Below are 16,864 nucleotides of genomic sequence, written 5' to 3'. Positions count from 1 at the left end.
AGAGTTTGACTGTGAATGTGAGAGAGTTTGGTAGTTTGACAGTACGTGTAAGAGAGTTTGTAGGTTTTGTCCCTTGGGCCTCTCATAGATGTCACTTTCCGTCTGTAACATCAGATGATAAACCAGAGTTTACTGAAACTATCTTTGTGGTTTTCACTGAAAATGTCACATTGCTTCATTGAATAAATAGAAATATGTCTGGATGAGCCAGAAGTGATCATAAACCAAGATCTTTTTCACATTTTATCTTTTTATTATTAATGTATTTTATCAGGATGTTATGTGATAAACCACAAATGTGCTAATAGCRGAGCTAATTTTTGGTTTATAATTTTAGCATTTTGGTAACTTTGTAAACTATTAGCACCCTCAGTTTGAAGTCACTAATAGTATAATTCATTTTTCACTTTTAGTAGCTTCACCTAAATCAATGTTTTGGATAAATTCTAATGTGCAAGTAACCAAGCTAAATTTAGCTTAGCGCTTTAATGCTTTAGCTAACTTTGCAAACAATTAGCACACTTAGCTTCSATGTGACAGAATCTGTAAAACTCACCAGTGTGCAGAAGACACATTGGCACTGYGTGATGGTGGTCATCTGCTCCAGWGGAAACTCTCCAAGGCACAGTTTACAGGAAACCAGGGGGTCAACGGCCAACTCCCAGGTGGGCCGGTACCGTGCTGTGGTCATCTTCACCTCCACACGGCTGAGACAGGACAGAGCAGAGCTGCCGTTAATGCAAACACAGACGTCAACAAGTTGTTCATGCTGCAGTACATCCGGGGTCGCTCATGTCCAGCCAGTAAAGTCATTTTTGCACATTGAGTATCGATCATCCGTTTAAATGTGAGCCACAGTCTGATGAAAAGGAAGGCAAAATGTAGAAATAAAAAATCAGAAGGATAARATGGAGAGAACGCAGAAAAAAGTTGGTGTTTATGTTGGAAATGCTAACCTAGAAATAGAGCTCCAATTTCTAGCTCCAGATGTTTACAGCTAGCATCGGGACCAAAACCTCTCTCTCAAGAATCGGTTTGCAAAATTAAAAGATGCTTCATTGTCAATTTATACGTCCATTCATTATCTTCCAATTTGTTTTATTTCTATAGCTAATGGTGTTAGCCTCTGCTGATGTCGTTAGCTCTAGCTAATGGTGTAAGATCCTGCTAATGGCATATGCTCAAGCTAATGKCCKCCGCTATAGATAATGTAAGCTCTAGCTGGCTTTAAATCCAGTTAATAACATTAGATATAGCTAAAGGCACTAGCTCGAGCTAATGGTGTTAGCTCTACCTAATAGCACTAGTTCCTGCTASTTTCATTAGCTCTGGTTAATGGYGYAAGCGCCTGCTGGTGGCTTTGCTAATRGCGTTCAACCCTGCTAATGTCGGTGCTCTAGCTAATGGTGTTATCTCCATTAGCTAKATTTAYTAGSTAATGGCGTTAGCTCCTGCTAGTTTTATTAGCACTAGCTAATCGTATTAGCTCCAGTTTACATAATAAACCATAGATTACAAGCCGATCATGTTAGTTTGGTTCAACAGATGTCTCGTGTCTAACTGCAGCCTGACCACATCGACCTGCATGACCTTCACATATTGCTGTATTTTTTTATACAACATTTTTGAAGTAACTTATGAGTTTTTCCGTATCCCAAACACCGACTTTTAGGTTAATATGAAAACTACGACATATTCAGGCCAACATGTTCCAGTGGTCATGGATCGCTTTAAGGAAATAAGGGAAAAGGAGAGGATAGAGGCAGCTCATTTATGTTTGTCTCCACKTAATCCGTGAGTTAAAGATGTGCTTTGTCAGATTAAGCCTCATGGACTAATAAATGCACTCTGGAGTGCGTGAGCGCGCACAGAAACCGGCCTTTTATATGCAGAGTGACACCAGTTTTCCCGCATAAACACCCAACGWCAGCCATGTTCCGCTTCGTTTCAAACAACACACTTTGTGGCATTAAAGAGGAAAACAGCTCAAAGGCTTTGGAAAATCCTGTGGTCATCCACAACGGCCATCTAAGCCCACTATGAAAATTCACTTTGCATTAAGTAACATGGCTGCCCCTCTTTTCTGAACGGGTTATTTTGGGCCGTCTCGTCTCAGCCTGCAGCTGAGCGCAAACAGCTCCCACTCTGCTGTTTACAGGAAGTGGTCCTGCGCTCTCAGCGTCAGCACCATCAACCTCTCCCCTTGCTGCCTAGCAACCAGCCGGAGGAGGATTTCAGAGATGGAGGAGGCGACCAAGAAAGAGGAAAAACCACAGATCAGTCTGCGTCAGTTTGYTGGTTGGCAGCGGAGGACAAAGAACGGGAGGAAAACGAGGTTCAAGAGTTCACAGCACCGATCTGTGGACTCGTGCTGCGTCCATGTGCCACCCGGTAAGGCGGGAGGAAACGAGGAAACGGGCCGGAGGTCGTCCAGAACCCATCCTCTACTTCAGTCWCCACAAARGATTTAATGTCTATTAATTAAAAATGGAAGAAAAAGAAACGCTRAATGGTCAAGCCTGAATTAAATCTGAGCTTATTCAGACCTTCGTAAATTAAGTTTATAYTTCTTAWGATGATTTAAGATCATCAGGATAAAACTAAAAACTTTTAATGAGTTGCAATGCGTTTTTCTTCATCAGTGGAGTGTTGTGCAATAAGCACACACAGAAGCACTTTAAATCTGGTTCTCTGCATACCGACATCTAACAGATGCCACTTTGGCCTCATCTGGATGATTCAGATGCTCTGCAGGAAACGTAATGAGTTACAGCACATTGTTCTTCAGCAGTGGAGTATTGTGAAGTTACTATGGGCCCCAGATGGTTCTCAAAGAAACACTGATCAGKTTATAAAGGTCAATCTAGGTTTTGCAGCATAAGAGGCCTTTAATAGGCCATTTATTAGGACTAAATCAACTGATAGACAATGCTAACACATCTCTGCTTTCCCCCCCGTTGTTTTCAATCCTCTAAAGCAATTTGATAATAAATCTGACTGATACACATTTCTGTGTTTTTAAACAAAACCTCGATGTGTTTTTGGATCTTCTGGTGTGCAGTGCAACCGAGTGGAGATGCAGCAACTTTTCTCCGTTGGGCAACTTTCCACCCGTCACTCTAAGCAGTGAGTCAGTTCCTGGTCRGCTCTGCAACATATCTCATTTAACAATGAACTCTTCCTCCTTCACAGTTCTTCATCATGTCGCCTGTGGGAGGACTGCGGAGAAAACTCCACACCTCGGCTCTGACTCATTCAGATCCTCATCCGTTCGTTCGTTTCCAGACTTCGTGTTGATCAACATGAAGCAACCAGCAGCGGGGATGCGCCGCTATGAGTTTATAACAACTTAACGACCAATCAGGGCGGAGAAGAGAACCGAAGAGGAAATGACATCAGATTACATCATTTATTTAAAATACAGATTAGCAACCAAACATTAAGTAATGACTTGAGGCCCAACTTCCTGTTCTGACCATCACTGAAAACGTTTCAATCCAGATGGATTCTGGGAAACGGAGTCAAATTTAACTAGCTAAGCTTAAAAACAATCAATGATATAAGGTAGCACATGATCAATATCAATAGAWAAYACATCTGACAGAATATTCACTGAACTCTGATCCAGGACCGCACAGCATTCTGGGAGATGTAGGCAGAGGAAAAGCCTCATCTTGGCCTTTCATTATAGGTTAGTTTTATTTCCTCGTGACTTTTTGATCGTCTAATTCAGTTAGTTTTAATTAGTTCTTAAGAGTGAGATTTCTAAAAACAAAGGACTCTAATGTTGCGTTTAATTTTTACGTTTGGAAGCTCATTCCCTGTCACACAACCGGAAAAGACGGTTTTTGACATTTTTCTGACATTTTTCTGACATTCGGAAAAATATGCTTTACTTAATTTAGCATAACTCCGGTTTTACTTGGCCTATTAACACAATTTAAAAACTGGTGTGTAGTTTATAATGTGCACTTTAAGCTCAAGTTGAAAGTGAGACTGAGGGAGGCGGAGCCTCGCTGCTACGCCGTCACAAACCAGACACGTAAAAAAGATGCTATATAAAGACCACTACGTTTTAATGGATCGATACTCACAGATGAAAAATYGATACTTTMTGAGGGTGGAAAAATATCGATACATATCGTAGGATCGATTTAATTAATTGATATTGACTAATAACGCAGCCATATCGTCCAGCCCTAAAAAAAATAATAAAAATAAACAAAAACAAGATGAATACATTAGAAAACAGGTAGTTTCCCTCAACAGCCTGTGGGTCTCTGTGTCGGATGAATGGGCAGGTCGGGGWAAAAAGTAATAAAAAATAATCAATAAGGTAAGAGCTGGGAGTCAAATGCAATCCTAAGTGGTTGTCCCCATGTGTCGGCCATCACTCTGAAAGGCTGCTCTTATRTTAACAAGCTGCAGCATAATTTATGACCCAACGACTTAATGGCCCAGAGAGAAACCCACAAACATGCATTAAAACATGCGGCGGGTCGCGTTATGGAGGCCTGGAGGGCACCAAGACGGACAAAATAAATTAATTTATATACGCTAGCAAAAGCTAAACTGTTGTCACTTCTAAGAAATGTGACTGTTTTTGTATTTATTTTATATTGGAGCTAAAATTTACTTTTTAATTTAMTTTTTTAAAGTAAAAATCAAGTTTATTTGCATACAAACCAATTCAAAAATAAAAATAATGTTGCTGTAACTCATATTAATTCAAATTCTTCAAAGTGTTTTTGTAGATAGTGATGGTTATYATCAGGAAAAATCTCTGTAGCAGTCTGTGTTACAGTGAATGTGAAGAAGCCTCTGACTGAAGACTCTGTTCAGAGAGTTTTACAGGAAACTAAAGAAGTTAGGAATTAAAAATACCAGAAGTTCACTGCAGATTTAGTAAAAAATATTCCCGATTTTCACCTCCAGATAACTTTTAACAAACAAAAGTTTGTAAACAGACTTTTTATTGGTTCATATGARTTAACAAAAGGTTGACTAAATATTAACTGTGCATAAAGATTTCATTTCTACATCCTGCAAACCAAAAACGTTCCCAATTTACTGCATTTTAAAAATAATATTGTTTTTGTTTACCGCTGTGGGAAACATTAAAGAATATTGAACATTTTCAGCTGAGTTGACGGTTTCCAGAGTGAAATTATATAACAGGACATCACAGTATTGTGTAAGACGCTGTTTACGTTCCTCAGCTCCACTGAATGTGGAAGCAAACTGCAGAGAGAGAGAGAGAGAGAAAGGGATCAGTCCATTTCCCTCCAGCACAAAATAGACGCCACTCAGCTGCCGCCATGTTGGACAGGGCATGGAGCGCGAGACAACGAGGAAACATTCCTGACAATAATCTATGAGATGTTCATCAACAAGCTTTCTTTGTTTCTAACCAGAATGAAAATGAGTATTAAATAAGTTAATTAAATGATCTAAATGACATATTGAGACCCAGATCGGCCRGTCGCTCGGTGAGAAGGCCATTACTTTGTAATAAGCAGCTCCTCCTTCGCCACTTCCTTCCTGCTTTTCCGTCCTCTGGAACAAACAAGTGGGAACGCTACGTTTCATCCGTGCCGTTTCCTCCTGCTGACGAGATTTCTAAGACTCATCAGGAGGCCATTTATTGTAAGCTCAATGAAAGATTCAATGTTTTTATGTAGGGGTGTCCAACGTGTGGGCCAGGGGCCATTTGTGACCCTCTGATGAATTTTGTGTGGTCGCTGACTGCAATTCAGGAATGGCACAAACGTGGCCTTCCAGCACTTTTTGTAATTTTCTTTTATAAACAGCAAATTTTTAACTTTTAAAGCTGAAAGTATCAAGTACAACACAAAGATTTTTTCTTCATGTTGGCCCCTAAATTCTTCCACCTTGGGGATTTTGGCCCTTCATGCAAAAAGTTTGGACACCCCTGCATTAGGATGCGTTCACTCCAGTCCTGTTCAGTCCGTTTTTGATGAAGTCCGGTTCGGTCGGGGCGGTGTGAACGCGTAATCAACCAGAAAAAAATAACACCTGGTTCAGTTAAACTGGACTCTGGTTTGAATTTATATGTGAAAGCCAAGCGGACCAAAGCAGGAAGTGGACTACAACGCAAAGCATTCTGGGTAGATACAATGAAACAAGCATGGTAGCTAGTGGTTTTTACCAAGGTAAGCAGAAAAAAGTTTGACGTCTGTTTTGAAGTTACGCTTATCCGATGTTAAAAACTCTAAGCAGTTTAGATGTTTATATTCATGCTCTTATTTTGAAGTCCGTTTACATAGCAGCTCTGTTTCCTCCCCTCAGGATCGCCACCCATAAAGCACATGATACTTATTTGGTATCCAGAATGTGCCGCGTTTCGTTCAGAAGACTGTTTAAAATCTATTCTGGCAAAATCGGCCACAGTTTGCAAAACTATCAAACTGAAAGTGTGAGTTAAATCTCCGTTCCAAAGAATCACTTCCTGAAGCAAACAGGCAGACGTCACAATAAATCAATTAATCACATGACAAATTAAAATGAGCTCAATAATTTCCATTTGAATGGTTTATCGTTTTTCTCTTTCTACAAAATTGGATGATAAAATTCTTCAGTCTGGTGTTTTTGTCTTTTTCGAAGGACAATTTTGTTTACAGAAACTTCAAAATACATTGTGATTTATGTTGCATATTTAAAATATCTTCCAGTTCCAGGGTTAAATGTTCACAATAAATGAAAATTTATTGCATTATTTTGCCATTAGCTTTGTATTACTTGAAAATGGTCTCAAAACAACAATACTATCGTTTATCGCAATAACGTCTGCGACAATTTATCGGCCAAATTATAACATTTAGAGGGCGATATACTATGTAGTGACACGTTCTGCATTACAGAAACCTTATTATAACTGGACACAGCCTGTTAAAAATCTAATAAAATAACACAGGAGCCTAAATGAGACAAAGCAGATAAATACATTTCCACCAGTTTGGCTCAGAAAATTCACTTTACAGGAAGGAAGTGAACAATTAAATGTGAAGAGCCAGCGGTTCTGTTTGCCACCTGCCACAGAGAAAACAACCAAATGGGTTAATTATCATATTAGTGGCTGTTTGCCCAGTTTGGCCCACGCAGGCAGCAGGATTACAGGATTCACCCGACTCAGCAGCTTTCTGCAGAAACCCGAGAAACGGGCTTTCCTCTCCTAAAACTTACATGGGTTTAAGGTTTTATGGCAATATTTAGAGGTATAATTGCTACAAAGATAAAAGTGAATGCATGCCTTACTGGTCACTTAAAACGTTTATTTTTACCACACTAACTTTACATTAATTATATTTTGAAATGCATCGATTTTTTAATGATATTTTCAGTGAACAAACAGTGGAGAAAGTAGTAAAACTAAGAATCCTGACGATATGGACAGAATTAACTGGAATTTATTGTGAAAAGAACAAATCAAAATTCTTATAATTAAAAATTTATTACCATAAATTTAATTTTAACAAAGTAAAAAAATAAAAAGTTTCTCACACTGTTGTTCTTGATGTTATGCAAAATAAACTTGACATTTTTAACTTTATTTGGTGGCACTATTGTGATAAAGATTACGATAAAGCGATATATTAAGATATATATTACTTATTTTTTAGGTAAATAATAGTGGTGCCAACATTTATTGATGTTCCCGTTGAACAAAAAGTGGAGAAAATAGCAAATATTTATTGATATTTGATATCAATAACTGAAATTTATCATGACGATAAATCAAAATCCTTAGAATAAAAAAAACTCTCGAAAAATGATAAACAATAAAAGATCATATGTAGCTTTAGATGTTCTGGGGAAAATACAAAATTCAGGACCTGAGTACAAATTCAGAATATCAGACAAATAAAAAAAGTGATTTTTAAAAGGAAAAAATTAAGATTTTTGATGCAGAATAAGACAGAAACTGACAACTTTCTTAAGATTTCTGTCTTAAATACTCATTGAAATTTGTCTTGTTTAATTTTTGGGCTACAATTAGCAAAAAATAACAGATTAAAGCTGCAGCTAATGATCATTTTATTAATTTATTATTCTGCCAATTAATCAATAACAGTTGACAAATTCTGCAGATTTTTCTTTTAACCAACTTATCTTATACAATATTAGGAATATACAAGAAAATCCAAATCACCAAATAATTCAACTCTTATTTTAAATAGCAAAATAAGCATTTCCCCCTAAACGCAATAACAGAATTTGATCATTTGCAGCAGAAGATAAATCTGCAGCTAATAATGTGAAAAGCCCGTTCTGTTTGACTTTACATCACTTATTTTTCAGATTAACCATTTAATAATGAAATAAAACAGAAGATTTTATTATTTTTATTTTGTACTGAATTTGAACCAGGTGAAAGTAAAACGTTTGTTTCTGGGTAGGACACATTTACAGACAAAAAAAAGCTTTTTCCCTCATAAATGTTTATATTGTTGTACAGTTTTGGCCTAGTTAAAGCTCTGAAGACGTTGTTCTAACATCAAAACGTCACATTTTAGAGTCTGCATTCTCCAGTTAGCAATTAATCAATCACTAAATCAGCTGACGATTATTCCCCTAATCGATTAATCGCGATTAATCGTTTCAGGACCATTTGAAAAACATCGCTCTGTTTCTAAGGACTCCAAGCAGCTTGGATTGTGAAATTGAATGACGAAGTGAACTGGTGGAGCTTAAACGTTGCTAAATGTCCCGGTTGTGCTAAGTAACTCCACACAGGAAGTCCAGAGCGAGTGCACTTCCTTCAGAGACGCGTCCCTGCTCATGCAGTCGTCTCCTCGGCTAAGTGAAGACGACAGGAAGTCCAGACTCGGCCTGCTCCTACTGACGGACGCAGAGAGCAAAGGGTCGACTCTGCAGCTTCAGCTATCGACAGGCTGCAGCCGAAACTAAACCTTCTGCTCACATCTGGTGGAGCTTAGCGACACGAACCTGACGTTTATCTCCGTATTTTACCGTGCTATTCTGATCATTTACGTCTTATTTTTTAGGCTGCGTTTCCATTGACCATATTATTTACGTCTCGCGTGAACAAACTTATTTAAGCTCGGAAACAGCAGCTGGAAAATGTTATTTCGACAAAAGTTTGGCATATTTGCAATGGAAACGCAGTTTGTGTATCACAACAAACACAAATATTAGTTTTAAAATGTTTCTTTAAGACACCAGTCGCATAAAGACGTGAGATTTTATCACTAAACTTCACAWTTATGTTAAAACKTATTGGTATTTATTTMTGTTTTCTTTGAACAAACAGTGGAGGAAGTCGTAAAACTACAAATCCTGACAATAAGGACGTCATTAATTAGGATTAACCGACAATGATAAATCAAAATTCTAATAAGAAATGTATCACGATAAATGATAAACGATACAATAAGTATAGAAATCACGATGATACAGGAGACAAAAATAAGCAGTTTGGTTTCATGAAGGAATAAAGACTAATAATTTATCTTCATAAAACTGTAATCTGTATCTGTGACACTGTTTTTCTCCCAGACTCYGACATTTGGTTCCTGTTGTGAGACATAATATGGGATCATTTGCACACAGCAGAAGGAAATGAGATCTGCTCAGAAATATTCAGTAAAGGCTGATTTTAATCAGCGGAGTGAGCYRGGTCGTCTTGCTCCAGGAAGCGGAGGAAAGATGCAACAAGAAGCTCGTTCAAGTACAAACGGCTTGACCCTGAAACTGGATCAAAACCTTCTGGAAAAATAAGTCCAGAACTACCGAAACGTAGAAAAAAACGACGTGCAGGGAGGAAAAGGTTAAACTAAAACATGACATAAGATTCAGACATGTTTAAAATAAAAACAGGCGTACACCAAGGCACAGTTCTTGGTCCATCTCTTTTCAGATTTAGGTGTAATAAACAATTTTCCATATTCATTCTTGTGTTTAGATTTACAGCCAAAGCCTGATCAGCGCAGAAAAAACTAACGTTAAATGAATAGAATATAAAGTTGGGTTAGTTTATTTAGTCTAAATAGAAGAGGAGACGTTTTACCCGCAGGTGCAGAAGTTAATTAGACGATAACGCATATTATAGCGCATGTGGCTCCGCTCCCATCAGTCACACAACCCAGATTTCCTCTTGACTCATCCTGCGGTGACAACAAGCGACAAAATGGAGCGAAAAGCCGAAACATTTACAAAACTAAGGTCTGGAGACATTTCCAACTGGAAATAAAAACAAAACAACCAGTTTTGTTTTTATTTTCTGTAAGGCTGGAACGTCAAAGATCGGTTGGAAAAGTAAAGAACTGAAAATGATGTCGTCCAATTATTTTGTCGTATTTTCACATTTTCTGTTATATTTTACTAGGGCTGTTGTAAACGATTATTTTAGTAATCGAGTAACCTATAGATTTTTTTTTCGATTAATCGGATAAAAACAATTATGAAATAAAATATTGGTAAATCTTCCATAACACCAGTGTTACTATCGGATATCAACATCAGTCTATTTTTTCCACCTTTGAGCTTCCCTACCAGTTACTGTTTTGTAGACCGGGGGAGCAACACGGGATATTTACGGCTCCTCCGTTCAGAAACTCATCTACCAGCCATGTTCCGCCTCCCGTTTGTTCAGACCGGGATGATATAAGTTTATTGTGCGGTTCGTCCGTAAAGCTGCTCTTACCCTGTAAGCATCAACCCTCAGCCGCCCGCCGTGTTCAGTCTCTCCGCTCACCTGTAGAAATCCTCCTCAGCTTCTTCCCGCCGTTCAACCAGCAGCTCCGGAGCAGAAAGGCTGCCGAACTCCCGGCATCGCGCCGGTCATTTTAAGGATGTTTATTGGTCCCACAAAAACGATGAAAACCCGGAATTATCACCAATCAGTAAAATCCCCGCGGGCCGAACTTGAAGATTGGACGTTATGCCGCTAACACGTAGCTTCCGTCAACAACTCGGAGGCGGAAGTCAGAGCTCCGCGCAACGCAAATAATGTTCCGGCTGAAACACGGTGCGCTAAATGATAAAACATAAATTAACGAAGCTTCGAGGCAGGTCAATTTTCCTCGAGGAATTTTAATAATCGAGGTATTCGAATCACTCGAGGAATCGTTTCAGCCCTACATTTTACATTTTTTTACACAAAAACACGGTTAGCTGCTGGTGAACTGCCTTCCTGCCCCAACGACCAGGCTTAGCAAGTTTTCAGAGGGAAACCCTGAGGTCACTAATGTGTTTAATAACTGAAACAATAAGAGTGTGTGCTGCAGAGCGCCGTCATTCTGCGGGACAATAGAGTCTTCATGGTAAGCAGAGGGCAGAGCGCCACTCCAACAGAGAGACACTCACAGGCTAATCCGTAGCGCAGCGTCCAGCTCACACACACTGATGCTCACACACACTGATGCTCACACACACTGATGCTCACACACACTGATGCTCACACACACTGATGCTCACACACACTGATGCTCACACACACGGCCTGAACTGTCCCAGGAATCACCCACCCAGGATTTTCAGACAAAACAAGAGTCTGCAGTCAGTCTGACCCCAGATTCTCATTCAGACAGCACAGCGGTGAGTTCACGGCGATGGACGAGATACTGTGTGGAACGGTTGTCATAACGATGAAGATTTTTATAAAAAATTATATCTGTTACTTATTTTTAGGTAATAAATAGTTTTGCAGGACAGCAGCAGCATTTATACCACCATACACAAATATTGTTAATGAAATAATTTGAAACGTTTCAAATACGTTACGTTATATGAAAAGAAAAAAGGAGTACATTTCCATCAAAAATGTCAGAAATTTTCTAGAAAAACAGTAAAATTTTTCCTCCAAATGACAACATGAAAAACTCAAATTTTCTAGAAAATCTACAAATTTTAAAACTTTAAAATTTGCTAGAAAAAAGTGAGGATTTTTTAAAAATTAATCTCAGAAATTTTGAAGCATGAATTCTGAATTTCTGCATTCGAAACATTAAAGTTAAAAAGCTATAAAAAAAATCAACTTTTGAAATTAATCTCAGAAAAAATCTAGAGAAAACACAGAAATGTTGGAGTTTGAAAAGTCAAAAATTTTCTCAAAAAAATTCAGAAGTTTTGACCTTAATTGCAGAAAATTTGTAGACAAATCTCTAAATTTACTAAATTCAAAAAGTTGAAAAATTGCTAGAAAAAACTCCAAAATTTATATCTAAAGCTCAGAAATTTTCTGGAAAAAATGTGGAAATTTCTGGTTTCAACATTCAAAATTTTCCACTTTTGAAACTCAGAAATTTAAATTTTTTTTCCAAATTTTCTTCTAGAAAGTTTATCAGATTAATCTCAAAATTTCAGATATTTTTGTTKTTTATTTACTCTTTTTTTATCTCTCTCTCACTTCTTCAGGACACCACTTAAAAAACCTAAAAGTGGTATTTTAACATTGACTGATGATTAAATTCACTAAGCTGCATGCAGCATTTAAATCTTATTTTCTGATTTACCAATATTTACTGATGCTCTCACTGAACAAAATGGGAGAAAATATCAAACACATCCAATCATGGTGTCATTATTTAAATTTAACATCCATAACAGAAATTTTGCAAGGCAGTGATAAATCAAAATGAAGAAATCAGGACACATTTTACGAGTCTCAGGGAAACCGTGGGAGGAGGAAGCTTCGACCTGACGTAGGAAAGGGTTCGACTTCCTGCTGGGTTCGCYGCAGACACACAAAGGATGTGAGCCCATCAAACGAGAGGAGAGGAAAGGAAAGGAAACCCCTTCAGAGGTCGACGGCGAGCCGGAAACGGCTCCAGAAACTTGAATCAGAGCAGGGAGCTGCGGTGTGAGACGACATTGCGGCGCCATTTGTTCCAAATCGCAGCAGCATTTAGCCGAACACGAACTGGACCGTCCAGGTTTGATCCAGTTTACTGGAAAACCCAGAATTCAAATGTTCAAAGATTTAGAATATTGGTTTAAAGTTGAGTAAGATACCAGGGGCAGGTCTGTCATAATAAGCAATAAATCAGTTCATCCAGTAACATTTGTGATTGTGACACATTTTTAATAGTTTCAAAATACTGAAAAAAMCAATAAAAAAAACGACTTTAACCCGTAAAAATTCACATTTGAAACACTGACGTGAGTTTATGTTTTATACATTTTCAAAGCTGAAATGATGGGATGGTCTCATAAAATCTGAGCTCTCTTGGGGAGAAGATGCTTCAGTTCACATGACTAATGTGCAGAGGCCTTTAACACGATGATTTATTCATGCTTTGGCCAACATGTGATCCGTCCCAGATGAGAATCCGGTCCTGGACCAGCAGGTTGCCATGTTTGTATGTCGGGACACAGAAAACATTTATGATATTAATTATCCGTCAACGGCTCAAATGTTCATATCAATGCAAATCTAGCTGCAATATTTCACTTTTTTCCTCTGTTCTTCCATCATACTTTAAATCGGGGTGTCCAAAGTGTGGTCAGGGGGCCCCAAGTGGCTCTTGCAACCAGTTTTTTGTGGCCGCTTGCCTGCATTTCAAAAATGATACAGATTTGGCCCTGCGGTGGGTAGTTTGTCCATTTTTTAGCACAAGAATTTCAATGACACATTTAATTCTTCTTCAACKGAAACTATAAGCACAGAGGACTTTTTGTTTAATTTCAATTTTAAAGTGAATTACTTTTAATTTTAAAAAGAATTACTAAATAGTGTACATTATTTTCTATCATAGTTGGGTAGTTGTTTTTTATTATGATTTATTAATTTAAAAAAAGTAATTAGAATAATAAACACAAACCAGTAAAAGTCAAAACAAAACCCCAAAATAAAACAAAACACACGAAAAAACCACATCAAATATTTCCTCACTGAAGCAGGTGGATAAAAAACAAACAGAAAATAGATCAAAAATAAATCAATTAAACACAAAACAAATAAAATGGGGCAGTTAAAGGGATTAATGTATAAACTAAATGTTTTTTTTTGTGTAAAAAACCACCAAAAAGTAAGGAAACTGTTTTTATTAAGACCAAAATAAAACCACTTTGTTGCTTCATTAAATTATTGCATGTTTAATTTATTACTGAGCATAAAAGTAATCCAGAGAAAAATTATTTTGGGGTTCAAGTTGGAAAAACTATAAATTTTAAGCAGTTTTGGTTTGATTGCTCCATTTCTTGAGTCTGCATGTCTGTTTCTAAATCAGTTGATTACTTCAATGATCGATTAATCGCGATTAATCGTTTCAGCCCTGCTGCTCTCAGGAAGCCATGAGGCGTTTTCTCCTCGTGTTTGTGTGACTCACTGAACTCTGCAGCATTTCTGAAATGCTAAATCTTGGAAAGTGTCAGGCGGTCAGCAGATTCCAAGGAGCGTTGCATAACGGCCGTCTCACTTTACCTGCGAGAGCCGCTGCCGGGCAAAAAGCACGCATGCATCCCATGATGCTTCACCTGGAACCCGGCGCCGCCCTCATCATTTCAAACCCCCAACAGACAGACAGACAGACAGACAGACAGACCCAAACGGTCCGTTCCACCGTTTGGGTTGAATCCACGGCGGAGCGATTGAGTGAGAGGGGAGGCATCAGCCACGTTACCTAACCAGGTAACATCAGCTACTCAACTACATCCACTGAATAACTTCTTGGAACAAATGTACTTTAAGGAATATTTCTGCTACGCTGTAATTTGAGTAATTTTTATTCTGAAGTATCTTTAATCTTATTTAAGTAAAATTTCTGTGTTTTTTACCCACTGAATGACAAACAAACATGTTTTAACCAGAAACTCATCAGACACACACCGGCAGTTCCTGTTAGAGTTCAAAAGTTTTGATTGACAGAAACTGATTTAGAAAAATGTTGGTGTTACTTTTCGTAACTTATGTGAATTATTGTCATTTTCTCCTTAGAACAGCAAAATTTCCACTTAACTTTACATTTTGGTCCGTCATGATTTAATTCTTAAATAGTAAATGATTTATAATTTAATCAGCTACTCAGAACAAATACTTTTGACTTTGAGTAAAAATATGTTGAAGTAGTTGTACTCTGTCGATGGTGTAATTGTTGGGTGCTCTGTCCTCCTCTGCACCAGACGGGCCGTGAACTGGGAGTAACTGGGTCCCAGTGGGTCAAATAGGTTTCCAATCTGCTTACCGCTGAGGTTCCTCTCCAGGCCAAAACTTATCATCAATACCTGTGAAGGTGGCAGCTACGCATTTTGTTTCTAGCGGTGAACCGATTGCAGTTTGGAGGCCGATCAACGATCTTTATAGAGGCGGTATTATGTGTTTACAGGCATATTATAGCACAATCAACCAAGAATCTTAGCTTCAGTTGTTATAAATATGCTACAAATGAGTCAAAAGAAATTTGACTTTGTAGTTTGAAATTGGGCCTCTGTCTCTTTAAGAAGCTCCTGCTCTTTCTGAATCTGCCTTCAGTCAGTCATCACAACATGGCTCCTCCATTAACCCCTTAACAACGTTTTTTCCAGCGTTGCTCTGAGAAGTAGCTCCTATAAGGGCAGCAGTTCCACCAGGTGTTTGCTAATTGCTGTTGGCTAGTCTGAAGGAGCTGAGAGGGGGCGGAGCTCCGCCTCAAAGGCGAGGCTGGGTCCAACCAGGCACAACTGAATGGTTGCCACGGGAAAAAAAATCAAAGCAACAACTGCAGGTCTGTGTTTGATGAGGGAAAAGCACTGTGATGGAAAGAAAAACTAAAATCTATTTTACTTCATTCGGCCCCTTAAAACCTGCCGACGCTGATTATGCCCAATATTTTTGTGTGAAGAGTTGCTATGCAACAAAGTCAGCAGGAAAGAGCCTTTTTCCCTCTGTCCTACCAACACAAATGTAATCTCACTTTAACATCAACGCAAAATGAAAGGTAGCATGAAAATGTTAAGTGGAATAAAAATGTTTTTTGATTGTGCAAAGTGTGGCGACTATGGCTGCCATGATAATTAAAAACATTGGCTGGACAATAAATTGTCCAGAAGTTGTTGCGATAAACGATCATATCACCATAGACCAAAAAAAGCTAGTATGAAAATTAATCGATTATTTGTTTCACCCCCGGTTGGTTTTTAATCACATATTTTGCTAAAGTCGCAGCTGAAGCCGACTAAATRAGAACCAGTTCCGCTGGTAATGTCGCCTGCTCTTTGCAATGGAAATGTCAGGGAACTGAACGACCTTTCAGACCCATTCCGTGTCCCACGATGCTCCTAAAACCTCCGGAATGATTCTTCTGACCGAAGATCCGCAGATTTCAGGGAGGGAAAAGCGGAGGATTGGAGAAAACGCAGAGCTCTATAAATAAAACCAAATGAGCAGCTCGGAGAGCTCCCGCTGCGCCACGGTGGATGAGAGCTGAAAGCCTTACCTGCTCTCAATAGTTTGACCTCAGGAGGGTTGAAAAGATGATCTCCTGAATTGGATTAACGCCGCCGAGCCGTCAGTCAGTCAGTCAGGCGGAGGGGGAGGGCAGCCGCGGAGGGGTGATGCCCATCTTCACGTATCCGAGTCCGGGCCCTGACGAGGAGCAACAACCTCCGAAAACAAGCAGGAGCAGCGGGGAGGGGAGTCCGGGCTGCAGCTGACCCTCTCCTCTCCGGCGGGGAAGGGGGTTGTTTTCACACCAAGGAGGCTCCAAACTCTCGATTTCCGGGGAGGAAGAAAGCGACGTCCAGCCGTCAGGATGCGACGCAGATCCCGCAGAAAACAACGGACTATCCTACTGCCAGGAAATCCGGGGGCGGCGTGTTTACCTCCCCTCCGCTCCTGCTGCCGTTCTCGGTGGGGAATCAGCTGCTGCTCGCTGAAGAGCCGCCATTTGTCTACAAGGAAAGGCTT

General features: G+C 39.1%; 1 protein-coding gene across 1 annotated transcript in view; it reads right to left on the bottom strand.

Moving 5' to 3' along the window:
• rnf144aa (ring finger protein 144aa) overlaps positions 1-16,858 on the bottom strand; it is a 35,664-nt gene extending 18,806 nt beyond the window's left edge. Inside the window, exons 1-2 of the mRNA XM_008399849.1 lie at positions 16,395-16,858; positions 557-707 (exon numbers count right to left, since the gene is read on the bottom strand). Coding sequence (XP_008398071.1) covers positions 557-691 — 135 coding nt within the window. The 5' untranslated portion in view covers positions 692-707; positions 16,395-16,858. The remainder of the gene's footprint in view (positions 1-556; positions 708-16,394) is intronic.
• Between the last annotated feature and the right edge of the window lie 6 nt (positions 16,859-16,864).

This window comes from Poecilia reticulata, linkage group LG22, assembly GCF_000633615.1.
Source record: "Poecilia reticulata strain Guanapo linkage group LG22, Guppy_female_1.0+MT, whole genome shotgun sequence".
In the NCBI taxonomy this organism is placed as follows: domain Eukaryota; kingdom Metazoa; phylum Chordata; class Actinopteri; order Cyprinodontiformes; family Poeciliidae; genus Poecilia; species Poecilia reticulata.
This window is presented reverse-complemented; position numbering and strand designations above follow the sequence as displayed.